The sequence below is a fragment of the Oratosquilla oratoria genome, chromosome 10 (genome assembly GCF_046742065.1).
Source record: "Oratosquilla oratoria isolate Oo_2021 chromosome 10, ASM4674206v1, whole genome shotgun sequence".
NCBI lineage: Eukaryota > Metazoa > Arthropoda > Malacostraca > Stomatopoda > Squillidae > Oratosquilla > Oratosquilla oratoria.
Genome location: NC_134786.1, coordinates 40,365,318 through 40,383,983, shown reverse-complemented (window position 1 = coordinate 40,383,983; position 18,666 = coordinate 40,365,318). Strand labels below are relative to the sequence as shown.

At 39.9% G+C, this 18,666-nt stretch overlaps 1 protein-coding gene across 4 annotated transcripts in view; it reads left to right on the top strand.

Annotated features, from left to right (window-relative positions):
• Window positions 1-18,024, top strand: part of LOC143029188 (ADP-ribosylation factor-like protein 4C) — a 171,820-nt gene extending 153,796 nt beyond the window's left edge. For all 4 annotated transcript variants that reach the window (XM_076191730.1, XM_076191733.1, XM_076191731.1 and 1 more), the window contains exon 5: window positions 17,002-18,024. In XM_076191730.1, the coding sequence (XP_076047845.1) occupies window positions 17,002-17,112 (111 nt within the window). In that variant the 3' untranslated portion in view covers window positions 17,113-18,024. The remainder of the gene's footprint in view (window positions 1-17,001) is intronic.
• The last annotated feature ends 642 nt before the right edge of the window (window positions 18,025-18,666 follow it).

Genomic DNA, 18,666 nt, shown 5'->3' with positions numbered 1-18,666 from the left:
AACATTCAAACTCCTCTCTTCCTCTGTTATGTTCAATGTTTCTGCCTCATACAGTGTTGTCGGTACAATCACTCCTTCATATCAAAAACAGAGAAGAAACAGGAAGGAGGAATCATGTTCTTGGCCAAGAAAAACTTGAATGTGACAAAATTTACGGAGGGCAAAGGTAATGTAGAACTGATCATGATAAAAGTCAAAGACAAGAACATGAAAAGTAGAAAGTTTGTGGTGACTTATGTGCTCCCAGAAACGAACTCTTGGAAAGAGAATGAGCATATGAAAATGCTAGAAGATACAAGGCAATCATTCAATGAGATACTAATAGGTGAGGGTAATCTGGTAATTATGGGGGACTTCAATTGCAAAGAAATTTGTTGGGAGAACATGACAGTGAGAAGAGAAGATTTGTGGGGTAATGTACTACTGGACATGACCATGGAATATACAATGACTCAGTGGGTCAGTGAAAACACCAGATATAGAAATAACGAGGAGCCGTCGGAACTAGATTTGATATTTACAACAGAACCTGAAATTGTGGATAAAATCCAATACAAGACACCAATTGGAAAGAGTGACCATATACTCATTGAGACTGAACTATAGGAAGAAATATACTTGGAGAGAAATGAAAAGCATAGGAAAGGAAGATTGATGGACAACAAAATGGACTTTGCAAAACTAAAGAAATTCTTCCAGAATGCAAACTGGGAAAAATTTTACATGGAAGAGACAAAAGTGGAAGAGAAATGGGATATCTTGATGGATAATGACAAAGAAGGGGTGAATAGGCATGAACCAAGACAGAAGCTAGAGTGTACATTAAATGCTGGTTCAACAAAAGATGCAGTGAGGCAAAAGATAGAAGAGAGAGCTTGGAAAAGATGGAGAAAAGATTAAAAAAAAAATGAAAATGGCAAGTTTATATAAACTAGAAATGAGTATGTTAAAGTGAGAAGAGAGGAAAAAAGGAACCATGAAAAGGATATTATAGATAAATGCAAAGAGCAACCCAAGCTATTTTATCGATACGTGAATGGTAAACTTAAAAACAAACAGGAAATGGTGAAACTACGCCAAGGGAAGTATTAGAAATGCCCGAAGTCATGAATAATCACTTCAAATCTGTCTTCACGAGAGAGAAAGCACAATATTGGGACAAAGGTAATGAAAGGCGATCTCCCCCATGAACGAGATAACATACATATACCAAAGGCTCTTTCCCCCTTACACGGGGGTAGCCAAAAAGAAAAAGGCATAGAAATCACTCCCACCCATTTCATTTCCCATATATTCCACTCCCCTCCACCCTTCTCCCTCCCTCCTATCTCAGCACCGCCTGGATGACGGGTCATCCCTGCATCCTGTCCACTGCCTTGGGTCAAAAGCAGTGTCGTAAGACACAGCACATCCACAGCAAGGCTGCTTCATAAATTTGGCGACCCATCCCTCTGTCCCCTCATGCAGGAAAGGAGAATACGGGGAGAAATTCCTTCAGGCTGCGTCAAATTTTTTCTCATACTTCCTCACCCCCCCATCCCCCACCCACCCCCCCTCATGCATCACAGCCTCATCTATACACAACCCTTCTCCATTCACCCCTATCTTCTGTCCTCTCCCGTCCTTCCTCAACAGACATTCCTCTCTTTTGTAAAGCCCCTTTCACCCCATCCATCTCATCCTAGGATGCCCCCTCATATTCACTCCTTTCACCTCCGCCTTCCACACTGCTTTTACTAATCTTTCTTCACTCATTCTTTCCATGTGTCCAAACCATTCTAATACTCTTTCATCCACCCTATCTCCCAACTCCCTTTCCACCCCTGTTCTCCTCCTCACCTCCTCATTTCTCACTCTATCTAGCCTAGTAACCCCTATCATACTTCTCAGACATTTCATCTCAAACACATTCAAACTCCTTCTATCTTCCTCTCTCATGTTCCATGTTTCTGCCCCGTACATTGCTGTTGACACAATCACTCCATATAACCTCCTCATGGCATCCATTCCCAGATGTCTGTTTCTCATTACACTCTTTAATCCACCAAGGCATTTACTCGCTTCTCTCAATGTACATTCTACCTCCACCCCCACACCTCCCTTTCCTGTCACATTTGCACCCAAGTATCTGAGTGAGATAACAATAACACAAAAATATTGGAACATCTATCAAACCTTGACATCAGGAAATCACATGGCCCGTATGGAATTGCAAATTGGATTCTAAAATAATGCAAAGAAGAACTAATGGACAAAATACATAACATAGTAAGTTGCTCACTTAAAGAAGGAAAAATACCAAAAGACTGGAAAAATGCTAACATTGTACCAATAAATAAAGGAGGAAACAAGGAAGAACCAACTAACTACAGGCCAGTCTCACTAACAAGGACTATAGCCAAAATTTGTGAGAAAATCATCAAGAATAGATGGGTAAAACACCTGGAAGATAATATAATAAGCCCAAGACAATTTGGGTTCAGACAAACTTGATATGTTTCTACTCAAGATTAATTGACATAGTGCAAGAAAGGAATGGATGGGCTGATTGTGCCTTCCTGGACTTAAAAAGAGCTTTTGACAAAGTACCACACAAAAAATTATTTAAAAAAAAAAAAAAAAAAAAAAAAATGAACATATAGGAGGGATACAAGGGAACCTACTAAAATGGTTAGAGGACTTCTTGATTGGTAAAAAGATGAGAGTAGTGCTCAGAGAAAAATATTCAGGTTGGAAAGAGGTGATCAGTGGAGTACCGCAAGGATCTGTATTGGCTCCAATACTGTTTGCTATTTATGTGAATGATATGGATGATGTGAAATGTTACATGAGCTTCTTTGCAGATGACGCCAAACTGTTGAGGAAAGTAAAAACTGAAAAGGATTGTGAATCACTGCAGGAAGACCTGAATAAGGTATGGAACCGGAGTCAGAAATGGGAAGTGGACTTCAATATTAACCACTTCACTACGGGCCAAAATCTCGCGGGCAGCATTAGCTGCCAGACGTACGATGTTTCGTCATAATACTCGCATCATAAAAAATAGTCACCGCTTATATCGATCGTTCTCTCTTTCACCCGTGAATTTTGATAACCATAGAAAATGTGATGAAGACAGTTTAGAGAGTATGTCATTATGCAGGGGCAACTACAATAAATATAATCAAGACGCTGATATGGCAGCCTCGCGTATCCACTTGCTCCTCATGCCACCTATGTAGGCGGCACCGTATGGAAGGGGTTAATAAGTGTAGCATAATAGAGTTTGGAAAAAGCAAAAATAGAATATCAGGACAATATAAAATTGGAACCAAGGAGGTAAAGGAGAGATCCGAAAAAGATTTGAGTATAATTATCTCAAACAACTTGTCCTATTATAAACAGATAAACAAAATTGTCGGAGAATCCTACAACTTGCTAAGATCAATAAAAGTGGCATTTACATATTTGGACGAAGAAATTATTAGAAAAATATTGGTCACACTGATAAGGCCTAGACTAGAATATGCAGTGACATTGTGGTCACCCAGCACCAAAGAGAATATAAAGAAAATAGAAAGAATCCGGAGAGCAACCACAAAAATGTACCTTTCTCACATATCTGTCTTACCACAAAAATCTGATCTACACAACCCCAACCTGTCCTAAAACCACACTGTTCCTCACCAATTACTCCCTCTGTTCCTCTCCTAATCCTCTCAATCAAGACCCACCCATAAGCCTTCCCAACTACCGTATTTTCCGGCTTAAAATGCGCATCGGGTTATAATGCGCACCCATGCACTTCGTTATCTCAGTACACAGATAGCGCGCACCGACGTATAACGCGCATGCCAGGAAAAGTCACTGGTGGCTAAAGCTCGTGAACTGCATGTATGCGACTCCTGCTTGCGTTGGTCCATTGTTTTGTGGGAAATTTGAGCCATGAAAAGTTTATTGAATACAAAATGTACATGAAAAATTTCGGATTTTTACAGAAAAATTTTAATTTACTATCCTGAGGGAACAATTCATCTTACAAGTTTTTATCACCATGTACAAGTTTTTATCGCCATGCAGCAACAAACTATGTTTCGGTTCATAAGTGTCTTTACTGAAGTGACGTTTAGTTTAACAAACTCTCGCAAGAGGGTGTTTAGTGTAGGCTAAATTGGCAATAGAACTGTCAATCTCGGCCCTGATCTAGCATATTCCGGGTGAGCTAAAACGGCCAACGTTCATGATGTTGGTACCAGTGCTGTTTTACGAATCCCAAATATTTGCATAGACTACGATAATTAATATTAGTAAAAATAAACCAATGAAATAACGGCGATTAATTACTTAGTATCATGTGAACGAGGTTTCATGGAGAAGTATTTTTCATTGGCTAAAGCCACCGCTGGGAAATCTGTTGATTTGTCACTAAATTAAGTGTCAGTTTAGTCATCAATCAGGACACAACTAAGAAAAAGTCGGAACTACATGTACCGGTATATGACTCATGTTGTGCGTTGGTCCCTTATTACTTTGTAGCTTAAATAGTTTGTAGGAAATATGATCTAAAAAAGTTTATTGAAAGTAAAATATACAGAAAAATTTCGGGATTTTTACAGAAAATTTCATTTTATATCTTGAGGAAATAATTCGTCTTTACCATTTTTTATTTAATACTGAAACAAACTACAGACTGTTTCAATTTAGCTTTGAACCTGCAATGACAGTGGTGAAATAGGACAGTCATCGAGGTGACGTTTAGTTAATATAACTCCCGAAAGAGGGTGTTGTAGTCAGGTGTTTGACACGAGTTTATGAAGGCCACAACGGAATTTGTACCATACCTAAAGTGAAGCAACAAAGCCAATATAAAAATTCAAACTAGGATGCTGTGAACATGGGCAAATATCATGAATTTTGATCATGTTTCATGGTGTTTAGGCCTATTTAAACATAAAAAATAAGATTCGATAGATACGTACCTATACCAAATATTTATATATCCCATGCTGGCGTATTCTTTCATGTCACTATGGCTGTTCTTCTTGTTCTCACGGAACGTCACGGAGAAGTGTGCCATCCCGACTTTGTGACGGCCAACATCTTCACGTTGTTGTGAAAAAAATTACACGCACAGCCGCAGAATTTTTATCGTAGGCCGTAGATAATGCGCACCACCGGATAACGTGCACCCCCCATTTTTAGGCCCTTCCAACGGAAAAAAGTCGCACACTATACGCTGGAAAATACGGTACACTCAACAAGCTGATCCTTCTGAAACTACTACACTCACACTTATCCCCCTTTCCCATGTAAAGTGGAACTATACAGACACTCCTCCAGTCCTCCGGCACTCTACCCTCTTTTAAAATAACCTCACCAGCCTGTCCACCATAACTGTACCTCCTTTCTTCAGACGTTCTGCATGGCATCCATCCAACCCAGATGCCTTACCTGCTCTTCATCTTTCCCTATTTCTCCTCCATTTTCCTCACACATCACTCATTTTCTTAGGGCTTCCCATTGCAACTACCTTTCCCTCCCTATCTTCCTTCACATTTAGCAACTCCCAAATATACTCTGCCCACCTTCCTTTCACTGCCTTCTCTTCCATTATCATCTCTCCATCTACACCTTTTACCTTTTCTTCTCTACTTGATTCACCTTCTCTTCCTCTTTTAATTTCTATCCAAAAAATCTTTTTATTAGCGTATTTTTCGGACCATAAGGCGCACCCGTAATTTGCTATTCCCCGTCCTTACATAAGGCGCACCTGGTCTCGTCATCGGATAATCATGCATATGTGAGTGCATTCAGAACTGAACATTTTCGTTGTTGAATGAGAAAAATCGGTTGAGATTTAGCAAAATTACAAAAATAAATTATATATATATATATTTTTTTTGGGAATTGTGGGGAATAAAACCAACATTAGCAGTTTTATTCCCAGAATTCTCTATTCACTTAAAAACGCAATATATCAATAGAAAATTAATTATTAATTTTGTAAATTATAATGTATCAATGTAATATGCAATTTTGTGAGCGGAAATAAAAAACAAAAAAGGTGCTGAAACAGATTTCGTAAGTAATGAAGTCATGTCGGACGAATGGTACGCCATGTTTGTTATAATAGCTGCCGACGTCGAAGAAATGAAAGGATAGATTTGTTTAACCTAACCTGTGTTTAATAAATCATTTACCTGCAAATTAAATGTCATCTGGCTCGTCCTCGTTGTCGTCGTCGCGAGAGACGTTGGCGGGCTTTTCAACCACTCTCTCAGCTTGCAGGGTATACAAAGTTTTTGCAGCTTAAAGGAATGCATGTATCTCCGCTCCATAATATTCCTTCAAGAAAATGTACCTGGCAAGGTACTGTCGAACTACTGAGGCCGTCAATTGACAGACAAGATGGCGTCCCGATCCTATGCTACAACTTCGTTCATTAGCATATTTGCTTGTAGCAAGGTATTTTTTATTTTCATTTCCGCCCACAAAATTGCATATTACGTTGATACATTTTAATTTACAAAATTAATGATTAATTTTCTGTTGCTATATTGCGCCCATGGTCGAAACTAAAAGAAATACCCTAATGACTACAGTCTAAGTGGAGCAAGACTAGACCAATGCAAAATGGCTGTCTGTGTTGTGGACGCTATCATGTCATAGCCATGAGAGCATGAATGAATGCAGTGGCATGGACTCGAAAACTGTCGAAGTTTTTGCAATTTTCTTGTCAAGATATATGCATCTTGGTTATAACTTGGTTGTAACTTTTGCTAGGCCTATGCACTGTCGCCGTCGGCAGGCTAGCTACGAAACGTGTCAAAGTAGTACATCACTGTCCGAGGCATTTTTTTGCACTGAAGCCACACATAAGGCGCACCTCATGATAAGGCGCACCACCCAATTTTGGCCGATTTTAAGGATTTTGCCTGCGCCTTATGGTCCGAAAAATACGGTACATACTCTAAAAAAATTCTGTCAAACTCTTACCCCATTTCACATCTGCTCTCCTCTTTGCTTCCTTTATCTTATGCTTAACTTCCCTTCTCTTTACTTTGTACCTCTCATATGATTCCCTCGTCCTAAATTGTAGCCAATCTATGAAAGCCTGCTTCTTCTCTTCTACACCCTTCTTTGCTTCCTCATCCCACCACTCACTACCCTTCCTTCTATTTCCTCCCACCCTCCTTTTTCCACACACCATCTTTGCACACCTTATGATTCCCTCCTTGAACCATCCCCATTCCTCTTCCACTCCTAGTTCTACTCTATTCTTCACTCCCTCCCATGCATCTGTCAACTTCTTATTCTCCTTTTCTTTCTCATTTAAGCAGTTCACTTTAGGTACCTCCCTACCTTCTGCCCTTTTTCTCTGTCTCCACCTATTCTCCACTCTCAATTTACCTTCCACCAGAAAATGATCTGATATTCCCCCACTCTCTCCCCTTAGAACATGTACATCCTTAACTCTTCCTACCATACTCCTGGTCACCACTATATGGTCCATTAACTCTCTATCTACCACCCTTCCATCCACCACCCTTTCCCATGTGTATTTATGTTTGACTTTCTTCCTAAACACTATTTGCTGTCATCAACTCTCATTCAAGACACATCACCACCATCAATTCTCCACTACCATTTTTACCCAGAACTCGATACTTCCCAATCACTCCATCTATTGGTTAATTTTCTACCCTAGCATTAAGGTCTCCTAATACAACTACATTGATATTTCTCCCTAATCCCTCTATGCACTCATTTAAATCTACCCAAAAAGCCTCCCTTTCCTCTATGCTCTTCTCACAACCAGGCCCATACGCACTTACAAAAACCCACATCTCCCTTCTCAGCTTCACCTTCATCCACATCAACCTTGAAGAAACCTCCTTCCACTCCACTACACACCTATCTCTTCACTAAGAGGTGAAATACCATCCATCGATATTGGACAAGGACTATATAATTACTGGATAAAAAACAGGGAGGAGGAATCATGTTCTTGGCCATGAAAGAATTAAGTGTGACAAAAATTGTGGAGGGCGAAGGTAATGTTGAACTGATCATGATAAAAGTCGAGGGCAAGAATATGAAAAGTAGAAAGTTTGTGGTGACCTATGTGCCCCCAAAAATGAAGGCTTGGAAAGAGAACGAACATACAAAAATGCTAGAAGATACAAGGAAATCACTAAATGAGATACTAATGGGCAGGGGTAATCTGGTAATTATGGGAGACTTCAATTGCAAAGAAATTTGTTAGGATAACATGACAGTGCGAGGAGGAGACAACTTTTGGGGTAATGTACAGCTGGACATGACCATGGAATACTCAATGGGCCAGTGAAAACACCAGATACAGAAGCAATGAAGAGTCGTCGAAACTAGATTTAATATTTACAACAGAACCTGAAATTGTGGACAAAATCCATTACAAGACACCAATTGGAAAGAGTGACCATATACTCATTGAAACTGTACTAAAGGAAGAAATAGACATGGAGAGAAATGGAAAGCATAGGAAAGGAAGATTGATGTACAACAAAATGGACTTTGCAAAACTAAAGATATTCTTCCGGAATGCAAACTGGGAAAAATTCTATATGGAAGAGACAAAAGTGGATGAGAAATGGAATATCTTGATGGAAAATTACAATGAAGGGGTAAACAGGCATGTACCAAGACAAAAGCGAGAGAGTGAGTACATTAAATGTTGGTTCAACAAAAGATGCAGTGAGGCAAAAGACAGAAGGGACAAAGCTTGGAAGAGGTGGAGAAAAGATAGAAAACCTAGTAAATGGCAAATTTATATAAACTATAGAAATGAGTATGTTAATGTGAGAAGAAAGGAGAAAAGGAACCATGAAAAGGATAATATAGATAAATGCAAAGATCAACCCAAACTATTCTATCAATATGTGAATGGTAAACATAAAAATAAACTGGAAATGGTGAAACTGTGCCAAGGGAATATAGAATACACAGAAGAATTAGAAATGGCCAAAGTTATGAACAATCACTTTAAATCTGTCTTCACCAGAGAGAAAATACAAAATTGGGATGAAGATGATAATAAGCAATCGCCCCCCATGAGTGAGTCTACAACAACACAAAAAGAAATATCAGAACACCTATCAAACATTGACATCAGAAAATCACATGGCCCAGATGGAATTGCAAATTGGATTCTAAAGGAATGCAAAGAAGAGCTAACGGACAAAATACACAACATAATAAATAGCTCACTCAAAGAAGGAAAGATACCTGAAGACTGGAAAAATGCTAACATTGTACCAATATATAAAGGAGGAAACAAGGAAGAACCCACCAACCATAGGCCAGTATCACTAACAAGCACTATAGCCAAAATTTGTGAGAAAATCATCAAGAATAGATGGGTAAAACATCTGGAAGACAACAACATAATAAACCCTAGACAATTTGGGTTCAGACAAGGAAGATCGTGCACCACAAACTTAATATGCTTCTACTCAAGACTACCGTATTTTACGGCTTGCAAGACGCTGCATCTTGGAAGACGCACCCTAATATTTGAAAGAAATTTCTAAGAAAAAAAAGAAGTCATTCTCATACAAGAACACATTCACCATATACCCAACCACTGAACACAAAAACATAAGAAGCAAGGACGACACGTATTTGACGTATTGTTTACATTACAAAATCACTTGTCTGATTTTGTTTGTATGGCGATACTGGTTGGTGATTAGTAAATATACTATACATTTTTCATTGTCCAAGGGTGGTTTTATTTTCATAGAAATAATATGAAAAAAATTCAAAAATATGGATGTAGATACAGTATATAAAACTCCACTGCCGAATAATTTTTTCGGTAGGCAGTGGTCCAAAGTGTCTTTCTGCTGCTCTTTTACAGTGTTCTTTGGCATATTGTACAACTTGTAGCTTGTATGTGATAGTATAACTGAACCGTTTTGATGAACTACCATGGGTGATAATTTCCAGGACAAAAAATCTTATGACACGTGTGATAGCCTGGTGGTAACTGATAAAGGCACCTGGCATTTGCGTGCGTTCGTGTGTATGTGTGTGTGTGTGTTGCTATGAGACGAGGGAACGGCCCGTTTTCTCCACACGCCGAGTAGGCTCCAGGAAGGATTATGGTATTGGAAATACTTGTAACAGCTAAGTACTGAGTTTACATAATATAAAAGGTTGAATTAAATAGTACTTAAGCTAACATCATAGTGTAATGACTCAACATACAAATCCAGGTCGCTATCGGTCAAGTGTCCAAGCTTACGTGAGCCTGGGTGTTGCCTTGCAATACAACATTCATCTTGGAAGACGCATTAGCATTTTTCAGGGTATTTTTAAGGAAAAAAGTGCGTCTTGTAAGCCATAAAATACGGTAATAGACATAGTGCAAGAAAGAAATGGATGGGCTGATTGTGCCTTCCTAGATTTGCAAAAAGCTTTTGACAAAGTACCACACAGAAAATTACTAAAAAAAAAAACTGGAACACATAGGAGGAATACAAGGGAACCTATTAAAATGGATGGAGGACTTCCTGACTGGTAGAAAGATGAGAGTAGTGCTCAGAGAAAAATATTCAGATTGGAAAGAGGTGATCAGTGGAGTATAGCAAGGATCTGTATTGGCACCAATATTGTTTGCTATTTATGTGAATGACATGGACGAGGATGTAAAATGTTAAATGAGCTTCTTTGCAGATGACACCAAACTGTTAAGGAAAGTAGAAACTGATAAGGACTGTGAAGCACTGCAGGAAGACCTGAACAAGGTATGGAACTGGAGTCAGAAATGGGAAGTGGACTTTAATACTAAGAAGTGTAGCATAATGTAGTTTGGAAAAAGCAAAAACAGAATATCAGGACAATATAAAATTGGAACCATTGAGGTAAAGAAGGTAGGATCCAAAAAAAGATTGGGGGGTAATTATCACAAACAACTTGTCCTATGATAAACAGATTAACAAAATTGTCGGGGAGGCTTACAACTTGCTAAGATCAATAAAAGTGGCATTTGCATACTTGGACGAAGACATGATAAAAAAAATATTGGTTACATTGATAAGGCCTAGACTAGAGTATGGGGCGACATTATGGTCACCCAGTACCAAAAAGAATATAAAGAAAATAGAAAGAATCCAGAGAGCAGCAACAAAAATGGCACCTGCACTTGCAAACCTATCATATGAGGAGAGATTGGCTAAACTTGAGTTACCGACTGTGGAGCAAAGAAGAGAGAGAGGTGACCTACTGACCATCTACAGAATCATGAAAGGCACAGAGATACTCGATAGAGAGGACTTACTAAACTGGGACAAGAGAAATACATGAGGACATGGAAAGAAAATAAAAAAACATAGCTACAGAAGAGATATGTGATATGGTTTAATGTCACACACTCCCCCCTTATCAGAGGCTAGGATGGTGCCCCTCACAGAGGGCTTTTGTAGCATGGAATTTAATAAACCATGCCCTTGGTTCAACTTCGCTGGTGGCAGGATTCGAACTGCCCTCACCTCGACCTTCGCCGCAAATAACGATGCCCTAACCCGCTCAGCCACATAGAGTAGTGGACACTTGGAACAAACTGGACAATGAAATAGTATGTGCAAAAACCATTCATGAGTTTAAAAGCAAACTAGACACTGCGAAATACAAAGGCGAGACACCACGAGCATAGCTCCCCTTCCCGCAAAATACAACTAGGTAAATACTTACTAGTATAGCCACCCCTTCTCTCCCTCATCCCCTCTTCACTCCTGAGAACCTCCCAACTACACTCCCAAACTCACACTCGCCCCTCCCTTTCATTTTAGTTTCACTCAAAAGCCAGCACATCCATCGTTCTTCTCACAAACATACTGCCTATCTCTTCCCTTTTACTCTCATCTGTACCACATCCACGCACATTAAAAGACCCAAACCTTAGGGTACTGGTTGGAAAACTCCTAGACCCTATTATGCCTTTACTTTTTTTTTTAGGAATGTCCCCTTTGGTGCTACAGGTAGCAGGACTCCTAATCCTATCCCCCATCCCGTTTTTTGTCACCTCTTATGACTCAAGTGGGAAGACTTGGTGGTGGCATTCTTTTCCCCCACCACAAAGTAAATGAATATTCAGAGAAATAGTACAAGACGGTAACAAGGGGTTGGTTGACAGCATAACGGATGGACAGTCGTAGTATAAAAGTGTTATCATTTCTCTATGAACAGAGTTTTCCTCTATCACAGACAAAATGATGTGTGGCTCTGGTCCATAGGGGCACCCCATATAGACCCTAAAGTATCAACTGCATGCTACTTTGCCACAATAACATGCAGCCAATACCCCAGATGGGTATATACAGACGTTCCTCAACTTATGTTTTAGTTACGTTCCGAATGGCCGAACGTAAGTTGAAAATGAACGTAAGTTGTTACTATACCATACATCCGTAAATTCTATTACCGTATCTTTTAAAACACCCCTAATTCATTAATTATACACATAACATTGTAAAATGATAACATTAATTTCAAATAAATTAAATTCAAGCAACATAAATTGAGATGGTGGAGGAGGAGGAGGCAAGGCATGTTCAGTCTGTTGTTTGTGCCATGTAAACAATGGATGCAGCATCATGCGTAAGTATCGTTTGAACTACGGAGAGCGCACTAAACTAAAAAATTCACTCAAAATTTTTTTTTTTTTTTTTTTTTTTTGTACAGTCAGTTCAAACGTAAAATTGAAAAAACGTAAAACGAATGAACGTAAGTAGAGGAGCGTCTGTATATATATAGATATATATGTATTCCCTGTGGTGGGGGAAAAGAATACTGCCACCAAGTATTACCAATTGGATCGTAAGAGGCAAGAAGAAAGGGACGGGGATTGGGACTAGACATCCTTCTCCTTGTAGCCCCACAGGGGACATTCCTAATAAAAGTAAAGGCATAAGAGGGTCTAGGAGTTTTCCGACCAGCACCCTAAGGGTTGGGTCTTTTAATGTGCATGGATGTGGTACAGATGAGAGTAAAAGGGAAGAGATAGGTAGTATGTTTGTGAGAAGAAAGATGGATGTGTTGGCTTTGAGTGAAACTAAGTTGAAAGGGAAGGGCAAGTGTAAGTTTGGGAATGTTAGTGGGAGGTTATCAGGAGTGAAGAGAAGGGTGAGGGAGGGAAGGGGTGGCTATATAAGTAAGTGAAGAGATAGGTAAACGAGTAGTGGAGTGGAAGGAGGTTTCCTCAAGGATAATGTGGATGAAGGTGAAACTGGGAAAGGAGATGTGGGTTTTTGTAAGTGCATATGGGCCTGGCAGTGAGAAGAGTGTAGAAGAAAGAGAGGCTTTTTGGATAGATTTAAATGAATGCATAGAGGATTTAGGGAGAAATGTCAATGTAATAGTACTGGGAGACCTTAATGCTAGGGTAGGAAATGATCCAATTGATGGAGTGGTTGGGAAATGTGGAGTTCCAGGAAAGAATCATAGTGGAGAGTTGATGGTGGAAATGTGTCTAGAGAGTTGATGATAGCAAATACAGTGTTTCGGAAGAAAGTCAAGCATAAGTACACATGGGAGAGGGTGGTGGATGGAAGGGTGGTAGATAGAGCGTTAATGGATTATGTAGTGGTAAATAGGATTATGATAGGAAGAGTTAAGGATGTACATGTGCCAAGGGGAGAGGGTGGGGAATATCAGATAATTTTTTGGTGGAAGGTAAGTTGAGAGTGGAGGATATATGGAGAAAGAGGAAAGGGACAAAAGGTAGGGAGATGCTTAGAGTGAACTCTTTAAATGAAAAGGAGAAGGAGTACAAGAAGAAGCTGAAGGAGGAGCAGGAGGGAGTGAAGGATAGAGTAGAGGTAGGTGTGGAGGAGGAATGGGGATGGTTCAAGGAGGGAGTCACAAAGTGTGCAAAGATGGTGTGTGGAACAAGAAGGACAGCAGGAAATAGAAGGAAGAGTAGTGAATGGTGGGATGAGGAAACAAAGAAGGCTGTAGAAGAGAAGAAGCAAGCTTTCACAGATTGGTTACAAAATAGGACAAGGTAGTCATATGAGAGGTACAAAGAAAAGAAAAGAGAAGTAAAGCACAAGGTAAAGGAGGCAAAGAGGAGAGCAGATGTGAAATGGGGTAAGAGTATGACAGAAATTTTTGAAAGTAATAAAAAGATGTTTTGGAAAGAAATTAAGAGAGCAAGAGGAGGCGAATCAAGTAGAGAAGAAAAGGTAAAAGGTGCAGATGGAGAGATGATAATGGAAGAGAAGGCAGTAAGGGGAAGATGGGCAGAATATTTTAGGGAGTTGCTAAATGTGAAGGAGGATAGGGAGGGAAAGATAGCCGCAGTGGGAAATGCTAAGAAAATGACCGTGATGAGTGAGGAAAATAGAGGAGAAATAAGGAAGGATGAAGTGAAGACAGTTGTTAAGATGATGAAAGCAGGTAAGGCACCTGGTCTGGATGGATGCCATGCAGAATGTCTAAAAAAAAAGGAGGTACAGTGATGGTGGACTGGCTGGTGAGGTTAGTTAATTTTTGCTGGAGAGAGGGTAGAGTGCCGGAGGATTGGAGGAGTGCCTGTATAGTTCCACTTTACAAGGGAAAAGGGGACAGGTGTGAATGTAGTTGTTTCAGAGGGATTAGCTTGTTAAGTGTAGTTGGGAAGGCTTATGGGAGGATCTTGATTGAGAGGATTAGGAGAGGAACAGAAGGAGTAATTGGTGAGGAACAGTGTGGATTTAGGATGGGTAAAGGTTGTGTAGATCAGATTTTTGTGGTAAGACAGATATGTGAGAAAGCTATAGGAAAGGGGAAGGATGTTTTTTGGGCTTTTATGGACCTGGAAAAGGCTTAAGACAGGGTAGATAGAAAGGCACTGTGGGAGGTTTTGCGGATATATGGGATAGGAGGAAAGCTTCTAGGACCTGTCGAGTTTTTATGAGGGTAGTAGAGCTTGTGTCAGGATTTGAAATGGAGAGAGTGAGTGGTTCGAGGTAAAGGTGGGACTTCATCAAGGATGCGTTATGTCTCCCAGGCTGTTCAACTTATACATGGATGGGGTAGTGTGAGAGGTAAATGCAAGGGTAGTGGGTCAGGGATTGGAGATGGTTAAAGAAAATGGAGAATAGTGAGAGGTGAGCCAGCTGTTGTTTGCAGACAACACTGCACTTGTGGCAGGATCGGAGGAGGGATTGAGGAAGTTGGTGACAGAGTTTGGGAGAGTGTGATAGAAGAAAGCTGAAGATAAATGTGGGTAAAAGGTGATGAGATGTACAAGGGGTGAAAGTGGCAGTAGACTGGAAGTGAGCATTAAGGGAGAGCGACTGGAGGAAGTGGATAGTTTTAGATACTTGGGTGCAGATGTTGCAGGAAAAGGTGGAGTGAAGGTGGAGGTAGAATGTAGATTGAGAGAAGCGAGTAAATGCCTTGGTGGATTAAAGAGTGTAATGAGGAATAGACATTTGGGAATGGATGCTAAGAGGAGACTGTATGAAGGAGTGATTGTGCCAACAGCACTGTATGGGGATGAAACATGGAACATAAGAGAGGAAGAGAGAAGGAGTTTGAATGTGTTTGAGATGAGGTGTCTGAGAAGTATGATGGGGGTTACTAGGCTAGGTAGAGTGAGAAATGAGGAGGTGAGGAGGAGAACAGGGGTGGAAAGGGAGTTGGGAGATAGGGTTGATGAAAGAGTATTAGGATGGTTTGGACACATGGAAAGAATGAGTAAAGAAAGACTGGTAAAAGAGGTATGGAAGGCAGATGTGGAGGAAGTGAACATGAAGGGATGTCCTAGGATGAGGTAGATGGATGGGGTGAAGGGGGCTTTGGGGAAGAGGGAAATGTCTGTTGAGGAATGACAGGAGAGGACAGAAGACGGGTGAATGGAGAATGGTTGTATATGGATGATGTTGTGATGCATGAGGTGGAATGGGCAGGGGGATGGGGGGGGTGAGGTAGTATGTGTGAGCAAAATTTGACGCAGCCCGTAGGGATTTCTCCCCGTCCTCTCCTTTTATGCATGGGGGGACGGAGAGGGGGGGGTCGCTGATTTAATGAAGCGGCCTTGCTGTGGATGTGCTGTGTCTTGCGACACTGCTTCTGACCCAGGGCTGTGGACAAGGTGCAGGGATGACCCATCATCCAGGAGGTGCTAAGATAAGAGGGAGGGTGGAGGGGTGTGGAGTGTATTCAGGGATGGAATGGGTGGGAATGATTTTATGCCTTTTCCTTTTTGGCTACCTCCCTTGTAAGGGGGAAAAAGCCTTGGTATATGTATGTGTGTGTGTATGTATATATATATATATATGTATATATATATATATATATATATAAGATACACTGTAGATATATTCACTCAACCTCTTTAGTCCAATAATGTCTTTCAAGTGTTTATTATGGCAAACCAATTAATTTAGCTTAGGTGACATCCCTGTTATGAGGTGTTAAGACTAGACAGACCTCTTTATTTTCAGTACATCCTCTGTCAATTTTATTCTAATTGTTGCTAAATGATTTATATGGCTTAGGAGATGTTATGAAAGAGTATGTCCTTCAACTGTGTTCCTATTCTGCTACTCCCAGTTATCATACAAAAGTTGTTTTCTTACTATGAATTTATTGAGTATTCTTCCTTGGATAGTGCTCTTGCTTTGTATGTAACCTACTTTTATATACCCTGGGCAAACACAAAAACAGGTGCTGGTAGTAAGGCTTCATACATAAACTCTAAGTATGTTTACATCTTGTAGGACTTGCTTAATGCCTTATCTGGACAACACATACGCTGCAAAGTAAGTCCAACACCATACCAAATACACATGTTACCCTTACACTAAAACTTCTTTGTGGCAGAGAAGAACAGAAGCTTAGCCTTTAGAGTTCCCCTAAAATTCATTATTGAGGTAGCAGCTGTCCACCATACAGACAAGATGCAACTAGCCTTCAAACTCACCTTTGATTAACTCAATCTTCTACTCCAATGCTGCAGTTCATCCCTGATTAAACTTTTTCTTTCTACAGCCGGCGTGTGCCATCACAGGTGAAGGTCTAGACGATGCCCTTGAGAACTTGTACGAGATGATTTTGAAGCAGAGGCGTATCACCAAAAGCAACAAGAAAAAGCCAAGATGATCCTCAACCTCAGACTAGTGTTGTCATTGCAACTAGTACGAGGTTCCCTCAACTGGCCTAATGATTGATGAGCTGGTTAAGGGGACCTCCTGCTAGGGGCGCTAATTGTGCTACTGGGAGGGACAGGGCTCTGAAAGTAAAAGAGCTAAGAAGATTAACATGGTGGATAGCAGTGAAGACTACAATTTTGTGAACAACACTAGTCATGACCTTGCCACTGGGAGTTAGAATGAATAGATGGCTATAAGCTTTTCAGTAAAAATACAAATGAGTCACAAAGTAAAGTTGATTGAATTAAGTTGAAGTAATGCTGGAGGGCCCAAAATGCCATCATTGGTGTTTATGCCACTGCTAAAAGAAGTTAATAAGTCACAAAGTAAAGTTGATTGAATTAAGCTGGAGGGCTCAAATTTTTGTTTGTGCCACTGCTAGAAGTTAGCTAAATGTTGGAGAAATTAGATAGGTACCATAGGTGATTAAGCTGTTGCTGAAGAATAGGACTACTGTTGAAGATTAGTCCACCTTTAGAGGAAATTGGGCTAGCACTGAAAGTTGGACAACTGTTGAAAAGAATGAGTCATCTCCAGAGGATATCAAGTTGCTCCAAGGAAAGGTTAGGACCCTCTGAAGAATGTTTATTGCCCCCATGAAATGGCTGGTTTCTGTTTGGTGAGATTGGGTTGTTGTCAGATGAGGTCTTGCAATTTATAAACCCAATGTCTATTGCTTTAGCCATTTATGTCAACTGCTTTAGAAAAAAAAGTCCATTGCAAGACGGGCTTACTCTTAGCTGGATATTTTCATGCAGCTGCTTTTGTATGAGAGTGAAAACCCTTAAATATTTGAAGACTTGTAAGGAACAAAGTTGTTCTTAATGTGATTGTGGTCCCTACTTTAAACAGAAACAAGCAGTATAGTATTTCTTTAAACAGACCACCAATAGATAATTTTGACCACAAAACCAGACAAATACTCATGATAAATTTCTAGTCATAGAAAGTGGAAAAACTAAGTTCTTAAATTCAGAAAAATTTGGAGAAAGTGCAGTTATTGCTTGTTGGAGATCTAGTCAAGTTGTTAAGATCTTCATTATCTCTACAAGGATGAAAATGACATTGCAGTTATAAAAGAAAACTAAGACTTTGTAGTGTATGGTAAATGTAAGGTACATTGTTTATCCAAAGCTTAACTTCTTAACGGGTATGTAATGTACTTGTGGTAAATCACCTCAAATGAGTAATTGTCTAAGCCTGTAATTTGTACTAGTCAGTTTGACAAGGATCTAGTCATAGTAAAAAATCTAGTCCTTTTCCATATTGTAAGTTATCATTTAAGAAAGACTACCTAAAAGTTTTCAAGACAAAAGGTAGTGGTATAAAAAGGGAAGTAGCAGAAAGATTCACACAGGATAAACATGATTGTATAGAAGTGGTTAAGAAAAAAGAAAAACTGCCAAAAAAGGTTACATAGAATAAAGACAAACAGAGGAAGAACTATTTTGGGGGCTGTTCCCATTAGGGATCACCTCAGCAGATCATTCATCTCCACCTAACT